The sequence below is a fragment of the Pristiophorus japonicus genome, chromosome 2 (genome assembly GCF_044704955.1).
Source record: "Pristiophorus japonicus isolate sPriJap1 chromosome 2, sPriJap1.hap1, whole genome shotgun sequence".
In the NCBI taxonomy this organism is placed as follows: domain Eukaryota; kingdom Metazoa; phylum Chordata; class Chondrichthyes; family Pristiophoridae; genus Pristiophorus; species Pristiophorus japonicus.
In genome coordinates, this window is record NC_091978.1 from 24,153,970 (window position 1) to 24,174,611 (window position 20,642).

A 20,642-nucleotide genomic window follows, 5' to 3' on the forward strand; every position below is an offset into this window, starting at 1 on the left:
CGAGGGGGTGAAGCCTTGATCTGCGCCATGATAACGAGGGACACAAGCATAGGTGCATTCTCCTGCCGGTGCGTTCTCCTGCCTGGCCGAAGGGCTTGCTAGTGCATTCTCCTGCTGGTGCGTTCTCTTAGTTCTCCTGCCTGCCGGTGCGTTCTTCTGCCGGTGAGTTCTCCCGCACCTATCCCTGGCTGAGTGGCCTCCCGTACCAGCCGGCCCAGCCCGCTGATTTCCCTGGCCAAGTATGAAGGTAGGACTTAAGTTTTATTTCTTATTATTTATTTATTTTAAATTTATTATTGATGGTTTTTATGCTTCATAAATGTTGTTGAGAAAGTGTTTAGTGGTTTGCAAGGTCTTCTGTGCTTCCTCCCTCCACCCCATACCTGCGCTGATTTCTTAACTCTCCGCAAGTGTGTTCTGTGCGGCCACAAGTGGCCACATATGCTGGCCTAAGTTAGTTTGGAGCAATTATTAGCTGTCCAAACTGGCTTAAATGGTCAAAACAGGCGTAGGTGGCTGGTATTGACCTCTTTTGAAAAAAAAACTAAACTAAAAAAAATCCTAACTAAGTCACTTACACTGGGGCAAATTGAATGCAGAATGGGGATTTTTAAGACACTCCAGAAAAATCAAGTTGCTTCAAAAAAAAACAGAGCAACTCCAGGGCAAATTTTGGCCCAAGGATCCTATTGGGAACCTACTCTTTGGCAAAAGGTGCTCACAGACTGCTGCATGGTTAACCGCCATTTTATTTACGGATTGGCGGCATTTCCCCGCGGGAAGCCTCCAACTGCAAATTGAGGGCCAATAACTGTCAATGAAGAGATAAACAAAATTCAGACAACAAGTTATTGGACATTAGAAGAGGTTTTATTTTAATATAATACGATGTTACACAATTAGCTACGCAAGGTATTCTGCAATGGTTTCAACTAATTCTCTTGCTGATCCTCTTGTAGGCAATGTCTCCGCTAGTCATGGTCTGAAATGAGAAGATAAAATGTAATGCATTTCATTTATCAAGGGACACTGTACAACTACGAGTTTGCTTCCAGTTTTGCTTGGTTGATAGTAGACTTCACGATGAGTCAGTGTTCTTGAGCGCAAGTCCCACTCTGACACTTCAGCGCAGTGCTTCATGAGTGCTGCATTGTAACATCATAACATCGCCGCCCGTCTCCGCCCTTGCCTCAGCTGCTCGCTGACTTACATTGGTTCCCGGTTAAGAAACGTCTCAATTTCACAATTCTCATCCTTATTTTCAAATCCCTCCATGGCCTTGCCCCTCCCTATCTCTGTAATCTCCTCCAACCCCCCAGCCCCCCGAAATGTCTGTGATCCTCTAATTCTGCCCCCTTGAGCATCCTTGATTATAATTGCTCAACCATTGGTGGCCATGCCTTCTGCTGCCTAGGCCCCAAGCTGTGGAACTCCTGGCCTAAACCTCTCCAACAATCTTTCCTCCTTCAAGATGCTCTTAAAACCTCCCTCTTTTACCAAGCTTTTGCTCACCTGTGCTAATTTCTACTTACGTGGCTCAGTGTCAAATTTTTTATCTTGTAATACTCCTGTGAAGCGCCTTGGGACATTTCACTACATTAAAGGTGCTATATAAATACAATTTATTGTTGTTGCATTGTAGGAGATGCTGTACTGCAGTTGAGATATTAAACTGACTGAGCTTCAGTCTGCCTGTTCCTTGTTATTTCAGATGGACGTTAAAGATTCTGAAGGAGTATTCAAGGAAAACCATCGCTTTCTCAGCCAACGCCACCAAAAACTTTTGCCTTCCACATAGCTGGCCTATCGCTGGGCCCATGTAACATAGCTGGCCTATCGCTGGGCCCATGTAACATTGCTGGCCTATCGCTGGGCCCATGTAACATAGCTGGCCTATCGCTGGGACCATGTAACATAGCTGGCCTATCGCTGGGCCCATGTAACATTGCTGGCCTATCGCTTCGCCCATTTAACATTGCTGGGCTATCGCTGGGCCCATGTAACATTGCTGGCCTATTGCTGGGCCCATGTAACATTGCTGGCCTATCGCTGGGCCCATGTAACATTGCTGGCCTATCGCTGGGCCCATGTAACATTGCTGGCCTATCGCTGGGCCCATGTAACATTGCTGGCCTATCGCTGGGCCCATGTAACATTGCTGGCCTATCGCTGGGCCCATGTAACATTGCTGGCCTATCGCTTCGCCCATTTAACATTGCTGGGCTATCGCTGGGCCCATGTAACATTGCTGGCCTATCGCTGGGCCCATGTAACATTGCTGGCCTATCGCTGGGCCCATGTAACATTGCTGGCCTATCGCTGGGCCCATGTAACATTGCTGGCCTATCGCTGGGACCATGTAACATTGCTGGCCTATCGCTGGGCCCATGTAACATTGCTGGCCTATCGCTTCGCCCATTTAACATTGCTGGGCTATCGCTGAGGCGAAAATCGCGAACCAAAAAATGGGTGATGTGCCAGCGATCAGTAAGGCTGACACATCGCCAAGGCTGGAACATCGCCCATTTTTTGGGAGATAGCCAGCAAAGTGGAAAGTTTAGCCCTTGAGTAGCTGGTGTTTGTGAGAATTTATTGTGTACAAATTGACAACTGTGCATGCCTACATAACAGTCACTGTTTCAAGGTCTCCATTGTATGAGAGAGTTGATAAAGTGCTGTTATAATGCAAGTATTTATTTTTTAGACACAACAGAGTTATTTTTAATGGCTTTAGATAATCCTATTGATACTTTTAAAACCATTGGGTGATGTCAGCTGTGGCTCAGTGGGTAGCACCCTCGCCATTAAGACAGAAAGTTGTGGGTTCAAAAGTCCCACTCCAAGAACTTGAGCACAAAAATCTGGACTGGCACTCCCAGTGCAGTGCTGAGGGAGTGCTGCACTGTCAGAGGTGCTGTCTTTTAAATGAACCGTTAATCTAAGGTCCCGTTTGCCCTCTCAGCTGGACATAAAATATCTCATGACAGTATTTCGAAGAGCAGGGGAGGGGATTTCCAGCCAATATATATCCCTCAACCAACACAAAACAGATTTTCTGATTAACCAACATCTCTAAAACCCAGATGATCTGGTCATTATCACATTGACTGTTTGTGGGAGCTTGCTGTGCGCAAGTTGGCTGCCGGGTTTTCTACATTACAACAGTGACTACACGCCAAAAAAAATGTATTGGCTGTAAGGTGCTAAAAAAGCAATTCCTTTCTTTCTTTTATTTCAAGATATACTTGTGTGGTGTCCATTTAAGGCTCCCTTTGGATAGTAAAAGTTTGGTAAGCGAATTTATACAAACACAACACATCTCAGATGCCATTACAAAGCTGAATTTGCAGTGTGCAGTAATAGTAACAAATGCAGGAGTGGGTTTGTATGACGATCCTGTGGCTCTTGTTGTAACAAACACTTCAGCCCATTTTGGTTAACCCCTCTGATAAAATAGTGGATGAAGGAATTTCAAGCTAATCTGTTGAAGTTTGACGTAAATTTTTTTTTTACTATTATTGCATATTTAGAGTTCGAACCTATTAACTAGACAGGGATTGTACAGTCAGGTAACAAGATTTAGCACAAATACTATTCTAACAGTTTATTATCTAGCACTAATATGATAGCATTCTAAATTGTTTAGAAACGTTGCATCATTGAATGGTGGGAGAGGTAGACTCAACTTAGAGGATCTAAACAAAAACTGTACCAGAACTAATGCATGTTTCATATTTTACTGAAAGAAAGAAAGACTTTTATTTATATAGCGCCTTTCATGATCACCAGACATCCAAGAGTGCTTTACAGCCAATGAAGTACTTTTGGAGTGTAGTCACTGTTGCAATGCAGGAAACACAGCAGCCAATTTGTGCACAAGCAAACTCCCACAAACAGCAATGTGATAATGATCAGATAATCTGTTTTAGTGATGTTGATTGAGGGATAAACATTGGCCAGGAATAACTCCCCTGCTCTTCTTTGAAATAATGCCAGTGGCTCTTTCACATCCACTTGAGAGGGCAGGCAGGGCCTCAGTTTAACATCTCATCCAACAGACAGCACCTTCAACAATGTAGCACTCCCTCAGCATAGCACTGATGTGTTAGCCCAGATTTATGTGTTCCTGGAGTAGGACTTGAACCCACAACTTTCTAAGTCAGGAGGCCAATGTACTACCCACTGAGCCACAGCTGACACTGGTCAATACTGCTTTTTAAATCACAGCAAAGATAACACCTGAGACATTTTGGGGGTGAATTGGTTATGGCCCTTTGCTAGCATTTAAATTTTGAGCCACCTTCCTTGGCCTGTGTGGTAAGTCCCAGTAGGGAAGCAGGGGTACGGGGGTGGGCGAATGGGGGAAGGATGACATGGGGAGCTGAGCACGGACTGGCAGCGGACCTCAGCAATGCTGCAGAACTGGCAGGAGTGCTCCTGTTCCTCCTGGCTATCCCCGGTGCTCCTGTTCCTCCTAGACCGCAGCAACTGCTGAAGAATCCGGATCAAGCAGGCCCGGAGCCTGATCCATTCATTGCTCACCAATTTAGTGCGTGGGTCCTGAAGCAGGCATTAGGCTGCTCATTTATTTACATAAAGGGCCTGGTGTGTGCTGTGACTCAGTGGGTAGCACAGTCACCTGCTGGGTCAGAAGGTTGTGGGTTCAAATCCCACTCCAGGGACTTTAACACAAAACAAATCTAGGCTAATGCTCCAGGGGAGCGCTGCACTGTTGGAGGTGCCGTCATCTCAGATGAGATGTTAAACTGAGGCCCCGTCTGCCCTCTCAAGTGGATGTAAAAGATCCCTTGGCACGATTTTGAAAAAGAATAGGGGAGTTATCCCCGGTGCCCTGGCCAATATTTATCCCTCAATCAACAGAACAAAAAAACAGATTATCTGGTCATTATCACATTGCTGTTTGTGGCAGCTTGCTATGCACAAATTGGCTGCCGCATTTCTCACATTACAACAGCGACAACACTTCAAGAAGTACTTAACTGGCTGTAAAGCACTTTGAGATGTCCGGTGGTCGTGAAAAACGCTATATAAATACAAGTATTTCTTTCTAATATCTGTTTCAGGCGGGTGCCACAGGCACCTGGGCAGCACCCTAGCTCCAATGTGGTCCAATTTTCACCCTTTTTTCCCCCCTCTGGTTTCTTACATGCAAATTGGGCACATGAGGATTATTTTTCTTTCTCTGTTCTCCTGAAGGGTGGAGTGTCTTTCCATGGACTATGGGAAAGCTCTGGTCATTACTGATGTGTGAGCCTCGACAGTGAGTGTCAGCGAGCTCCTAGATCCAGGCGAGCATCTTTCCCGAGCCTGATGCTGTCCGCTGCCACCCGCTGGAGGCAGGGATTGTTGGACAGCGGCCAGGAATAGAAACCCCAGCCAATTTCTCCTCCCCTTCCTTAAGTGAGGCACTGAACCTGGGACCTTTCGAGTCCGCTTGGCTTAGGTGCTGATTGGTGCTGGAAGGTGATGGACATGTGGGAGGGAATTTTAACGGCATTGCTTGGGGTCAGGTGGAAGGTTAAATAGTTATAAATCTGAATCCTGACTCCCCAACCCGCCTCCAATCTGTTCACTTCACTTCAGGTTTTAATGGAGGTGTGGCGGGGGGGCGGGGGTGGGGGGGTGGGGCAGCCTGCCCGATCCCTGGAGGCGGGTTGGAAATTTAAATATTATAATGAGGCTGTGTGCCCCAAGGTGATCCACCATTTTACATTTTTCAGACCAGAACCTCTGCCCATATTTTTATTAACCCTTTCCTCCCTTTATTTATAGCCACCCCCTTTTCTTTTCTCTTTCTCTGTCCCATGGCAGCTGGTGATGATTCCACCATTTACCCCCGATCGAGACTCATCTTTAGTTTCCTAACTTGTGCCATTACCACCTCAAGTCGACCCATCATCCCTTTTGTCTCTCTAATCTCTCCTGCCTTCCACCCTATCAAAGACCTTCCCTTTTGTTTTTTCCTCCCTCTCTCCCTTTCGATGCCCCCTTGCACTTCCTTAAGAATCTGTTACATCTTGAATTTTTCCAGTTCTGATGAAGGGTCACAAACCTGAAACGTTAACTCTGTTTCTCTCTCCACAGAGGCTGCCTGGCCAGCTGAGATTTCCAGCGTTTTCTGTTTTTATTTTTAATTTGCCGCTGGGCAGCCATGTTTCTCCGACCTCAGGGAACCCGCAAGCTAATGGAAGGCGAGGACTGCTGGATCCAGGAGGTACGTGCCTTTACAATCATCTCCTGGATCCAGCGTTCCTGATTCACCAACCCCCCGTGATCGGACCCCCCCTCCCCCCCTGGACCTTCCAATTTCCCTCGACCTCCCCCTCCCATGAGGCCTCCGATCTTTGATCCCCATTCCAGCCTTCCATCCTCCCCCCCACCCGGCCTCCGACCCCACCGGCCTCTGATCACCCCCCTTCTGGCCTACGATTACCCCCGCCCCCCCCCCCTCCCCCGATCCTCTGATTCCCCTTCCAGCCTCCTCCGACTTTCCAATTCCCCCTCCGGCATTCTGACCTCGCGCTCCCTGGTGCTGCAGGCCCATCCACCCAACAGCCAGGCAGCTGCTCCATCTGGCTGGCTGCAGGCAGGAAACAGGGAGCCAACATGTTACTCAGGCCCTCCTGTTAAATTCGGCAGAGCCTGCGGGAAACCCATTCTCCCAGGTTTCCCCACCGCATTGCAGCATCCCTGCTCCCTACCCGCCTCCAAATTAAAATCACGGCCTTGATGTTGAAGTCCAATCATAATCCTGTCGTCCCATCATATTATGCACATTAACGCCACAGTCAGCCAATGAAAGGTGCCCCATGCCTTCAGCTGCTTATGACTGGCTTAGAGGTTCAATCCCAAACCGAACAGCCCAAGAAACCCCAAAACAGAATTAATGGTAACTTACATGAACCAGTTGGTCTCCAGTGATCTCTGTAACTGAGGAAATACTTTGCAGCTTGACAACCAGTTTATTGTTTCCTTCAAGGTGGACAATGGCCTAGATAATGTAGACATAAGGCAATTTAAATAGAAGTCTTCAAATGCGTCCAGCTGATGTCATGAGAACATAAGAAATAGGAACAGGACTAGGACATTTGGCCCCTCAAGCCTGCCCCACCATTCAATAAGATCATGGCTGCTATGGTCTTGGCCTCAACTCCACTTCCCTGCCTACTCAGTGGGAGTTCCTGAGGCGGCGGCAGTAAGCGAGAGGCGGGAGCAGTGTGAGTGAGGCCTATAAAGGCCCAGCGGGAGTTCCTGAGCTGGCGGCAGTCAGTGAGAGGCGGGAGCAGCGTGAGTGAGGCCAAGAAAGGCCCAGTGGGAGTTCCTGAGCTGGCGGCAGTCAGTGAGAGGCGGGAGCAGCGTGAGTGAGGCCAAGAAAGGCCCAGCCGGTGCAGCTGCAGCAGGGAGACAAGGCAAAAAAGAAGTAGAAAGAAATTGAAAGGTGACGTCACAGCCAAGGGGGTAAGTGATTGGCTGGTGATTGGTAAGTAGTTTTTCTTTTTCTTTTCTACTTCAGTAAGTAACATTTAGCATTGCTGTTGCCAAATTAAGTTAATCTAGGGGTTAAGTCATGGCAGGAGAACTCGGGCACGTGTTATGCTCCTCCTGTACTATGTGGGAAGTCAAGGACGCCTCCGGTGTCCCTGACGACTACGTGTGTGGGAAGTGTATCCAGCTGCAGCTCCTAACGGACCGCATTGCGGCACTGGAGCTGCGGGTGGATGCACTCTGGAGCATCCACGATGCTGAGAATGACATGAATAGCACGTTTAGCGAGTTGGTCTTTCCGCAGGAAAAGGGTACACCGCCAGATAGGGAATGGAAGATCAACAGGAAGAGCAGTGCAAGGAAGGTAGTGCAGGGGTCCCCTGCGGTCATCCCCCTGCAAAACAGATACACCGCTTTGGGTACTGTTGAGGGAGATGACTCATCAGGGGAGAGCAGCAGCAGCCAAGTCCATGGCGCTGTGGGTGGCTCTGCTGCACAGGAGGGCAGGAAAAAGAGTGGGAGAGTGATAGTGATAGGGGATTCAATTGTAAGGGGAATAGATAGACATTTCTGCGGCCACAACCGAGACTCCAAGGATGGTATGTTGCGTCCCTGGTGCAAGGGTCAAGGGTGTCTCGGAGCGAGTGCAGGACATTCTAAAAAAGGAGGGTGAACAGCTAGTTATCGTGGTACATATAGGTACCAACGATATAGGTAAAAAAACAGGATGAGGTCCTAAGAGACGAATTTAGGGAGCTAGGAGCTAAATTAAAAAGTAGGACCTCAAAAGTAGTAATCTCAGGATTGCTACCAGTGCCACGTGCTGGTCAGAATAGGAATCGCAGGATAGTTCAGATGAATACGTGGCTTGAAGGGAGGGATTCAAATTCTTGGGACATTGGAACCAGTTCTGGGGAGGTAGGACCAGTACAAACCGGACGGTCTGCACCTGGGCAGGACCGGAACCAATGTTCTAGGGGGAGTGTTTGCTAGTGCTGTTGGGGAGGAGTTAAACTAATATGGCAGGTGGATGGGAACCTTTGCAGGGAGACAGAGGGGAATAAAATGGGGACAGAAGCAAAAGATAGAAAGGAGAATAGTAAAAGTGGAGGACAGAGAAACCCAAGGCAAAAAACAAAAAGGGCCACTTTACAGCAGAATTCTAAAGGGTCAAAGTGTGTTAAAAATACAAGCCTGAAGGCTCTGTGCCTCAATGCGAGAAGTATTCGGAATAAGGTGGACGAATTAACTGCGCAGATAGCAGTTAACGGATACGATGTGATTGCCATCACGGAGACATGGCTCCAAGGTGACCAAGGCTGGGAACTCAACATCCAGGGGTATTCGGCATTTAGGAAGGATAGACTGAAAGGAAAAGGTGGCGGGGTGGCGTTGCTGGTTAAAGAGGAAATTAATGCAATAGTAAGGAAGGGTATTAGCCTGGATGATGTGGAATCGGTATGGGTGGAGCTATGGAATACCAAAGGGCAGAAAACGCTCGTGGGAGTTGTGTACAGGCCACCAAATAGTAGTAGTGAGGTTGGGGACAGCATCAAACAAAAAATAAGGAATGTGTGCAATAAAGGTACAGCAGTAATCATGGGCGCCTTTTTCTACATATTGATTGGGCCAACATAACTGGTAGCAATGCGGTGGAGGAGGATTTCCTGGAGTGTATTAGGGATGGTTTTGTGGACCAATATGTCGAGGAACCAACCAGTGAGCTGGCCATCCTAGACTGGGTGTTGTGTAATGAGAAGGGACTAATTAGCAAACTTGTTGTGCGAGGTCCGTTGGGGAAGAGTGACCATTATATGGTAGAATTCTTTATTAAGATGGAGAGTGACAAAGTTAATTCAGAAACTAGGGTCCTGAACTTAAGGAAAGGTAACTTTGATGATATGAGATGCCAATTGGCTAGATTAGACTGGCAAATGATCCTTAAAGGGTTGATGGTGGATAGGCAATGGCAAATCTTTAAAGATCATATGGACGAACTTCAACAATTGTACATCTCTGTCTGGAGCAAAAATAAAACGGGAAAGGTAGCTCAACCATGGCTAACAAGGGAAATTAAGGATAGTGTTAAATCCAAGGATGAGGCATACAAATTAGCCAGAAAAAGTAGCAAGCCGGAGGACTGGGAGAAATTTAGAATACAGCAGAGGAGGACAAAGGGTTTAATTAAGAGGGGGAAAATAGAGTACGAGAGGAAGCTTGCCAGAAACATAAAAAAATGACTGCAAAATCTTCTATAGATATGTGAAGAGAAAAAGGTTAGTGAAGACAAACATAGGTCCCTTGCAGTCGGATTCGGGTGAATATATAATGGGGAACAAAGAAATGGCAGACCAATTGAACAAGTACTTTGCTTCTATCTTCCCAAAGGAAGACACAAATAACCTTCCGGATGTACTCGGGGACCGAGGATCTAGCGAGAAGGAGGAACTGAAGGATATCCTTATTACGCGGGAAATTGTGTGAGGGAAATTGACGGGATTGAAGGCCAATAAATCCCCAGTGCCTGATAGTCTGCATCCCAGAGTACTTAAGGAAGTGGTCCTAGAAATAGTGGATGCATTGGTGATCATTTTCCAACAGTCTATCGACTCTGGATCAGTTCCTATGGACTGGAGGGTTGCTAATAAAACACCACTTTTTAAAAAAGGAGGGAGAGAGAAAACGAGCAATTATAGACCGGTTAGCCTGACATCAGTAGTGGGGAAAATGTTGAAATCAATCATTAAGGATGAAATTCTAGCGCATTTGGAAAGCAGTGATAGGATTGGTCCAAGTCAGCATGGATTTATAAAGGAGAAATCATGCTTGACAAATCTTCTGGAATTTTTTGAGGATGTAACTAGTAGAGTGGACAGGGGAGAACCAGTGGATGTGGTGTATTTGGACTTTCAAAAGGCTTTTGACAAGGTCCCACACAAGAGATTGGTGTGCAAAATCAAAGCACATGGTATTGGGGGTAATGTACTGACATGGATAGAGAACTGGTTAGCAGACAGGAAACAGAGAGTCGGAATTAAGAATGGCAGGCAGTGACTAGTGGGGTGCCGCAGGGCTCAGTGCTGGGACCCCAGCCCTTTACAATATACATCAATGATTTAGATGATGGAATTGAGTGTAATATCTCCAAGTTTGCAGATGACACTAAACTTGGTGGTAATGTGATCTGTGAGGAGGACACTAAGAGGCAGCAGGGTGACTTGGACAGGTTAGGCGAGTGGGCAAATACATGGCAGATGCAGTATAATGTGGATAAATATGAGGTTATCCACTTTGGGGGCAAAAACTCGAAGGCAGAATATTATCTGAATGCCGGAAAATTAGGAAAAGGGGAGGTGCAGCGAGACCTGGGTGTCATGATTCATCAGTCATTGAAAGTTGGCATGCAGGTACAGCAGGCGGTGAAGAAGGCAAATGGTATGTTGGCCTTCATAGCAAGGGGATTTGAGTGTTGGAGCAGGGAAGTCTTGCTGCAGTTGTACAGGGCCTTGGTGAGGCCCCACCTGTAATATTGTGTTCAGTTTTGGTCTCCTAATCTGAAGAAGGACATTCTGGCTATTGAGGGAATGCAGCGAAGGTTCACCAGACTGATTCCAGGGATGGCTGGAATGACATATGAGAAGAGATTGGATCAACTGGGCCTTTATTCACTGGAGTTTAGAAGGATGAGAGGGCATCTCATAGAAACATAAAAGATTCTGACTGGACTTGACAGGCTAGATGCGGGAAGAATTTTCCGATGTTGGGGAAGTCCAGAACCAGGGGACACAGTCTTAGGATAAGGGGCAGGCCGTTTAGGACTGAGATGAGGAGAAACTTCTTCACTCACAGAGTTGTTAACCTGTGGAATTCCCTGCCGCAGAGAGTTGTTGATGCCAGTTCATTGGATATATTCAAGAGGGAGATAGATATGGCCCTTACGGTTAAGGGGATCAAGGGGTATGGAGAGAAAGCAGGAAAGGGGTACTGAAGGAATGATCAGCCATGATCTTATTGAATGGCGGTGCAGGCTCGAAGGGCCGAATGGCCTACTCCTGCATCTATTTTCTATGTTTCTATGTTTCTAGGTACAGCAGGCGGTAAAGAAGGCAAATGGTATGTTGGCCTTCATAGCTAGGGGATTTGAGTATAGGAGCAGGGAAGTCTTACTGCAGTTGTACAGGGCCTTGGTGAGGCCCCATCTGGAATATTGTGTACAGTTTTGGTCTCCTAATCTGAGGAAGGACGTTCTTGCTATTGAGGGAGTGCAGCGAAGGTTCACCAGACTGATTCCCGGGATGGCAGGACTGACATATGAGGAGAGACTGGATCGACTGGGCCTGTATTCACTGGAGTTTAGAAGGATGAGAGGGGATCTCATAGAAACATATAAAATTCTGACGGGACTGGACAGGTTAGATGCAGGAAGAATGTTCCCGATGTTGGGGAAGTCCAGAACCAGCGGACACAGTCTAAGGATAAGGGGTTAGCCATTTAGGACTGAGATGAGGAGAAACTTCTTCACTCAGAGAGTTGTTAACCTGTGGAATTCTCTACCACAGAGACTTGTTGATGCCAGTTCATTGGATATATTCAAGAGGGAGTTAGATATGGCCCTTACAGCTAAAGGGATCAAGGGGTATGGAGAGAAAGCAGGAAAGGGGTACTGAGGTGAATGATCAGCCATGATCTTATTGAATGGTGGTGCAGGCTCGAAGGGCCGGATGGCCTACTCCTGCACCTATTTTCTATGTTTCTCTGTTTCTATGTTACTCCCCATACCCTTCACTCCCTTATCATTCAAAAATCTGTCTATCTCCACGTTAAATACATTCAATGACCATTCTCCACTGCTCTCTGGGGTAGAGAATTCCAAAGATTCATGACCCTTTTCGAGAAACATTCCTCCTCATCTCCGTTTTAAATTGGTGACCCCTTATTCTGAAACTATGTCTCTTAGTTCTAGATTCCCCCATGGGGGGAAACATCCTCTCTGCCTCTCCCCTGTCAAGTCCCCTCAGAATCTTAAACGTTTCACTAAGATCACCTCTCATTCTTCTAAACTCCAATGAGTATGGGTCCAACCTGCTCAACCTTTCCTCATAAGACAACCCCCTTCATCTCAGGAATATAAACGTGTTAGTTTGAAATTGCAGTATATCTGATGCGGCAAGGTCCAGCTTTGCAGAGGAGCCTCAATCACCCGAATTGTTGTTAGCTGCATTTTCTGCTGTCTGCGAGGGTATTTCTGTCGAACCCAAGCTTTAAAGTCCAAGGGATCACGGGGAGATGGATCTGCCCAGTGAGCCAAGTGACCAGCCCATTCCCTAATTGCCCTTGAGAAGGTGGTCGTGAGCCGCCTTCTCGAACCGCTCCAGCAGCAGTTTGGTACAACTGAATGGCTGCCATCACTGAAGCAAATCGCCAGCTTGAAAATGGATAAGCGCAGGGTTCCTGACTATCTGACCATTTGCATTAGCCCCACGGAGAGGCACTCCTACATCCTGGCAGCTAATCAGGGTTTGATTGCACTTTGGTTTTGCTTTCTGATATAAAGTTACCAAGTGATTCATAGAAGCAAACATGTCCTCACCTATCAAGCCATTGTATACTCGAATTCCGATATTATCGTTATAATTGTAAATGTAAGCCTCACTTTGTCACATCATATCCAAGTTATGAAAATCTGTAAAAACGCTCACGCATTAGGATTACAAGTAACACAAAGGGAATTGGATATATTCTTGAAATAGAAACGTTTGAAGTGTGACGGGGACAGAGCAGGGGAGTGGGACTAACTGGAAAGCTCTTTCAAAGAGCCGGCACAGACACGATGGGCTGAATGGCCTCCCATTGTGCTGTTTGATTCTATAATTTCATCATCCCTGTTTGAGCCTTTTATTGAGAATACACGTGAAATTAATTCTCAGAATTGCACAGTGAAAGTCAGCTAACAATGAGTCGCTTCAGATGAATGTACTCCCTTAATATTTGAATGGAGGCAAGGGTCAAGGGTTACCTTAATCTTATCTCCGGCGGGAGATTCTACTTCTGTCTCCTGTCCAATTGTAAACTCGTTTACAAGCACTTTGCTGCCCGTTGTGACAGTGACCTTGAAGTGGTCGCCAGTTTGGACAATTTCAGAAACACTCTTCAAGTCCTTCCCTTTTTCAATCAAATCATCTGCGAGTCCTAGAAATTGTACAAAGAAAGACTTTAATCAGCAGGATTATTGCCAGGAAGTGACACGTTTAAATAGCCAAAGCTTTCACAGTGGGTAAGATGAACGATAAGGGAGTAAAGGGTTATGGGGAGCGGGGCAGGGAAGTGGAGTTGAGGCCAATCAGACCATATTCGTCTGTTTCTGGCTTCATTGAGAGATCTTATTGAATGGCGGAGCAGGCTCGAGGGGCCAAATGGCCAACTCCTGCTCCTATTTCTTACGTTCTTATGAAAGGGTGTGGAAGAAGAACTGAAAAGGGGCTGAACAAAAGCAGCAAAATGAGTTCAAGATTTGATTCTACCCTGACACTTAAGAGTAAGAATCTTGGAGACAAACGCAGTAAAGAATAGTCTAGAATTATCCGTGCCTCACCTTTCACACTGTTTCCAGTGTGATAAAACAGGCTGGTACTTTGAGTAAACCTTTCGATCCTAGTTTGTAAACATGACTTGCAGTTTAGAATCTATTTTTGGCTTAGAATATATAGGTAGCCACTTGCAAACATGGACCAGCCTAGCCATTGTAACTGTCACTAATTTAGTTGGGCAATTGTTAAATCCAAATGTTTAATGTTACATGGAATTCAATTCCCTGATTTTCTGAGGAAGATAGATCTTCCCAGCTCCCTTCCAGGCCTTGAGCTCATAGTCTAGGTTGACACTCCAGTGTGACATTGAGGGTCCTGCATTGTAGGAGTTGCCGTCCTTCAAATGAGATGTTAAGTCAAGGGACCATCTGCCTGTTCTAGTGCTTCAGATGGACATCCAAGATTGCACAGTCTTATTCAAAACAGAGCAGGTAGTTCTCCTGGAGTTCTATTTGCCGTCTTTGGGATAAGACGTTAAACCGAGGCCCTGAATGCCCCCTCAGGTGGATGTAAAAGATCCATTTTGAAGAAGAGCAGGGGAGTTATCCTTGGTGTCCTGGCCAATATTTATCCCTCAATCAACACAACAAAAAAACGGATTATATCATCATTATCACGTTGCTGTGTGTGGGAGTTTGCTGTGCACAAATTGGCTGCCGCATTTCCCACATTACAACAGTGACTACACTCCAAAAGTACTTCATTGGCTGCGAAGTGCTTTGAGACGTCCGGTGGTCATGAAAGGCGCTCTATAAATGCAAGTATTTTTTTCTTTTTCTCTCAATGAAGCCAGAAACAGACGAATTGCCTGCTGATCTCATCACTGTTTGTGGGACAACACTGCACAAAATGGCTGCCACATTCAACCACATCATTTAATGCCTTTCGAGGTAATTCATGGTGTGCGGATGTTCCTGAGAGATGTGATCAGGTACTAAGAAAATGTCCCTGTTAAATGTTTCATGTTACCGGCAATCAATTCCCTTGTTCCTATAAAGCGGAGAAAATGATCACATATACACAATATTGCGATGCACAATATGAAACCACGAGCTCACGTTCTTCAGTGCTTCTAGAAATTGTCTCATATGTTTTCTCGTTAATTTTTTCTTTAGAATTTATCCTCCTGTTTTAGAAACATAGAAAAATAGAAATTAGGTGCAGGAGCAGGCCATTTGGCCCTTAGAGCCTTGCACCGCCATTCAATAAGATCATGGCTGATCATTCAACCTCAGTACCCCTTTCCTGCTTTCATAGAAACATAGAAACATAGAAAATAGGTGCAGGAGCAGGCCATTCAGCCCTTCTAGCCTGCACCGCCATTCAATGAGTTCATGGCTGAACATGAAACTTCAGTACCCCCTTCCTGCTTTCTCTCCATACCTCTTGATCCCTTTGGTCATAAGGGCCATATCTAACTCCCTTTTGAATATATCTAACGAACTGGTCTCAACAACTTTCTGCAGTAGAGAATTGCACAGGTTAACCATTCTCTGAGTGAAGAGGTTTCTCCTCATCTCGGTCCTAAATGGCTTACCCCTTATTCTTAGACTGTGACCCCTGGTTCTGGAACTCCTCAGTAATGGGAACATTCTTTCTGCCTCTAACCTGTCCAATCCTGTCAGAATTTTATATGTTTCTATGAGATCCCCTTTCATTCTTCTAAACTCCAGTGGATACAAGCTCAGTTGATCCAGTCTCTCCTCATATGTCAGTCCTGCCATCCCGGGAATCAATCTGGTGAACCTTCGCTGTACTCTCTCAATAGCAAGAATGTCCTTCCTCAGATTAGGAGACCAAAACTGAGCACAATATTCCAGGTGTGGCTTCACCAAGGCTCTGTACAAATGCAGTAAGACCTCCCTATTCCTATACTCAAATCCTCTAGCTATGAAGGCCAACATGCCACTTGCCTTCTTCATCGCCTGCTGTACCTGCATGCCAACCTTCAATGACTGATGTACCATGGCACCCAGGTCTCGTTGCACCTCCCCTTTTCCTAATCTTCCGCCATTCAGATAATATTCTGCCTTCGTGTTTTTGCCACCAAAGTGGATAACCTCTTATTTATTCACATTATACTGCATCTGCCATGCATTTGCCCACTCACCTAACCTGTCCAAGCCACCCTGCAACCTTTTAGTATCCTTCTCACAGCTCACACCGCCACCCTTAGTATCATCTGCAAACTTGGAGATATTACATTCATTTCCTTCATCTAAATCATTGATGTATATTGTAAATAGCTGGGGTCCCAGCGCTGAACCCTGCGGCACCCCACTGGCCTGCCATTCTGAAAAGAACCCGTTTATTCTGACTCTCTGCTTCCTGTCTGCCAACCAGTTCTCTACCCACGTCAACACATTACCCCCAATATCATGTGCTGTAATTTTGCACACTAATCTCTTGTGTGGGACCTTGTCAAAAGCCTTTTGAAAGTCCAAATACATCACATCCACTGGTTCTCCCTTGTCCACTCTACTAGTTACATCCTCAAAAAATTCTAGAAAATTTGTCAAGCATGATTTCCCTTTCAGAAATCCATGCTGACTTGGACTGATCCTGTCACTGCTTTCCAAATGCTCTGCTATTTCATCTTTAATAATTGAAGTGCTCTGCTATTTCATCTTTAGTAATTGATTCCAACATTTTCCCCACCACTGATGTCAGGCTAACCAGTCTATAATTCCCTGTTCTCTCTCCCTCCTTTTTAAAAAAGTGGTGTTACATTAGCTACCCTCCAGTCCATAAGAACTGATCCAGAGTCAATAGAATGTTGGAAAATGATCACCAATGCATCCACTATTTCTTGGACCACTTGCTTAAGTACTCTGGGATGCAGACTATCAGGCCCTGGGGATTTATCGGCCTTCAATCCCATCAATTTCCCTAACACAATTTCCTGACTAATAAGGATTTCCTTCAGTTCCTCCTTCTTGCTACACCCTCGGACCCCTAGTATTTCCAAAAGGTTTACGACCCATGATTGCGGTAGTCATAATACCAAAAAACATGTTGAGCTGAAAAAAGATCACTACGTTTATATAGCACCCTCCATGACCTCAGGACATTCCAAAGTGTTTCCAACCAATTAAGTACTTTTGAAGTGTAGTCACTTTAATAATGTAGGGAGAAGCAGCACCTATTTTGCACGTAGCAAGGTCCCGCAAACAGCAATAATAAGTGCTGTTGGTTGAGGGATAAATGCTATTCTTCGAATAGCACCATGGGATTTTTTAATATCCCTCTGAAGGCAGACAGGGCCGTGGGTTAATGAAAGACGGCACCTCCAACAGAGCAGTCATGCACCGATGTGTCAGCCTGGGTTACGAGCTCAAGCCTCTGGAACATAAGAACATAAGAGCATAAGAAATAGGAGCAGGAGTAGGCCATACAGACCCTCGAGCCTGCAAATCCCACTCAATAAGATCATGGCTGATCTGATCATAGACTCAGTTCCCTGCCAGCTCCCCATAACCCTTTACTCCCTTATCACTCAAAGTTCTGCCTATTTCCACCTTAAATACATTCACTGACCCAGCCTCCACAGCTCCCTGGGATAGAGAATTCCAAAGATTCATGACCCTCTAAGAGAAGAAATTCTTCCTCATTTCTGTTCTAAATGGGCGACCCCTTATTCTGAAGCTACGCCCCCTAGCTCTAGATTCCCCCACAAGGGGAAACATCCTCTCTGCATCTACCCAGTCAAACGCTCTCAGAATCTTATACATTTCAATAAGATAACCTCTCATTCTTCTAAACTCCAATGAGTATAGGCCCGACCTGCTCAACCTTTCTTCATATGACAACCCCCTCATCTCAGGACCTGGGCTTGAACCCACAACCGTCATCACTCAGAGACGACAAGGGCTGCCCACTGATAGGCTGATCCCGGAAGTGAAGGTGGCACTTTGGCTCCGTTCAGTTTTATCGCTCCAGCTTGGCAACCCAACAGGTCACAAGTCTGGATGAGGGAGGCTCTCCATAACAGCAGGATATTCTGATCTAAGGACCTTCTCGGTTCAAAGATGTACCTCAAACTGGACCTCTTAACGTGTCACTGTCTTTATTAGCAGTCACCTTCCTTCACCTTAAAGGTGACCAATTGGTTGAACAAGCCATGAAATTGTGCTATTTTAACTAGAATTTTAATAGAAAATGGAGGCACATAGTGACTATTGAGACAAATAGGCAACTGTTAGTTGTTCCATTTAAACAAAGTTTTTAAAAGCAATGCACTAGTGGCCACTAAAAAGGTTGAGGGAATGTGATGAAAATAAGCAATTCAGTTCAACGGTTGAGGTTAAGATAAATTGCTCCTCATCAAGTTCAGTCATTGCCAGTTAGCATGCTGATTAAGTTTATGTAAATATATGCTTGACAGGCTATGAGTAGAGAATGGAGAATTCATATATTAAACTGTATAACAACAACAACTTGTATTTAAATAGCACCTTTAATGTAGTAAAACATTCCAAGGCACTTCACAGGAGTGTGATAAGACAAAACATTTGACACTGAGCCACATAAGGAGACATTAGCGCAGGTAACCAAAATCTTGGTCAAAAGAGGTAGGTTTTAACGAGTGTTTTGAAGGAGGAAAGAGAGGAAAGTGAGGTGGAGAGGTTTAGACAGGGAGTTCCAGAGCTTAGGGCCCAGGCAGCTAAAGGCACAGCCACCAATGGTTGAGCGATTATAATCAGCGATGCTCAAAAGGGCAGAATTAGACACGACTCTAAATTTCTAACAAAAATGTTTGCACAGTCTAAAGTGAGAAGTGATCGAGGTGGATAAACTGCATCGAGTGCTTTTTGGGCCAGCTCGGTGCCCGTGACGTGAGGAAGCCCATCGCCAGAGTCCCCAAACCGAGTGAGTGAGAAATCGGCACAGTGGTCTATTTATGTTTACCCGATATAGAGCAACGCACAGACACGATGGGCTGAATGGCCTCCTTCTGTGCCGTACGCTTCTATGCTTCTGTGGATCGCGCACGGGGGCAGATCTTGATTTTGTGCGAGAGTGCAAAACAGGCGACAGGGAGTGGGCAGCCCGTTTCGTATATCTCCCGATATTTATTTGCGTTGACTTCAACTCGGGAGAGATGTAGAACGGGATGCTGACTCGCAAACCCCCGCTTCACACCATCACGCCGACAAAAGATCTACCCCACTCTGTCCCTGCAGGGAAACCCAAGTTACCCAAAGCGATCTGTTGCAAGATGGCAACAGCCAAGCCCAGGTGCATGCCATTTTACCAGTTTAAAAACAAGCAGCTTAGCTCTCCTGGCAAAGAGTCATTTGCTTCGTAGTGCCAGCTGTGGCTCAGTGGGTAGCACCCTTGAGCCAGAAGGTTGTGGGTTCAAGTCCCACTCCGGAGACTCAAACAAACAAAAGTCTAGGCTGACACTCCAGTGTAGTACTGATGGAGTGCTGCACTGTCGGAGGTGCCGTCGTTTGGATGAGACGTTAAACCGAAGCCCCGTCCACTCTCTCAGGTGGACGTAAAAGATCCCACGGCACTATTTCGAAGAAGAGCAGGGGAGTTATCCCTGGTGTCCCGGCCAATATTTATCCCTCAACCAACATCACTAAAGCAGATGATCTGGTCATTATCACATTGCTGTTTGTGGGAGCTTGCTGTGCGCAAATCTGCAGCCGCGTTTCCCACATTACAACAAGTGACGACACTTCAAAAGCACTTAATTGGCTGTAAAGCGCTTTGGGATGTCCGGTAGTCGTGAAAGGCGCCATAGAAATGAAAGTCTTTCTTTGCATCACTGCCTGTTAAGCAGACTGAAATTGATCCCAGTTGCTAGCAAATATTTTAGAATTTCAGGTCATGATTTGAAGCACATTAAACATTGCAAGCCATTACTGGATAATGAAAGGATACACTTACCAATAGCTTTCATAAATGGAACAAAGTTTTCCTGAGTCTGCAGCTCATAGGTCCCATTGAAGGCCATTGTGGAGGAGTTCTTTCTGTGCAACACAGCAGGGTCAACTAATTTCCAGAATTCTGCTTTGCTTTATAGGGATTCTTTACCTTGACAGGATTATGAAAATGTTGAATCATTAACTCACTTACACAATGTGAGTGAGTGACTCATCCCTGGTGTGGCAAGAAGCATTGTAGGCACTATCACCCTTGGCTCCATTTTCCCCAATCTTCTGCCATGAAGGTGTTGACTCATACAGCAGTACAGCTGCAGGACGTATCAGCTTGGCCCAGTTGGTTACACTCTCCTGAAGGATCATAGCCCTGAATTTCCACAGCTGCCGTTCCAGCACCGGCGGTAGATCATCGGATCCCCGAGGGAAATGGTTTACACAGAACTACTAATTATTGAAACTTATAAGATAAAGGGGGGGTTCGACAAGGTGGATGCAGAGAGGATATTTTCACTCATACGGGAAACTAAAACTAGGGGACATAGTTTAAGAGAGACCGCCCATTTAAAACTGAGATGAGAAGGAATTACTTCTCTCAGAGGGTTGTAAATCTGTGGAATTCTCTGTCCCAGAGAGCTGTGGAGGCTGGGTCATTGAA

The 20,642-nt window shown here is 45.9% G+C and overlaps 1 protein-coding gene across 1 annotated transcript; it reads right to left on the reverse strand.

The window, feature by feature from the left end:
* Window positions 1–858: 858 nt before the first annotated feature.
* LOC139229695 (fatty acid-binding protein 1, liver-like) lies at window positions 859–20,078 on the reverse strand. The gene is made up of 4 exons (XM_070861227.1): window positions 19,992–20,078; window positions 13,523–13,695; window positions 6,920–7,012; window positions 859–982 (listed from the first exon to the last, which is right to left on the reverse strand). Exons 1-4 carry the CDS (start codon window positions 20,056–20,058, stop codon window positions 929–931), a joined length of 387 nt encoding a protein of 128 aa, XP_070717328.1. The 5' UTR covers window positions 20,059–20,078; the 3' UTR covers window positions 859–928.
* Window positions 20,079–20,642: the final 564 nt, after the last annotated feature.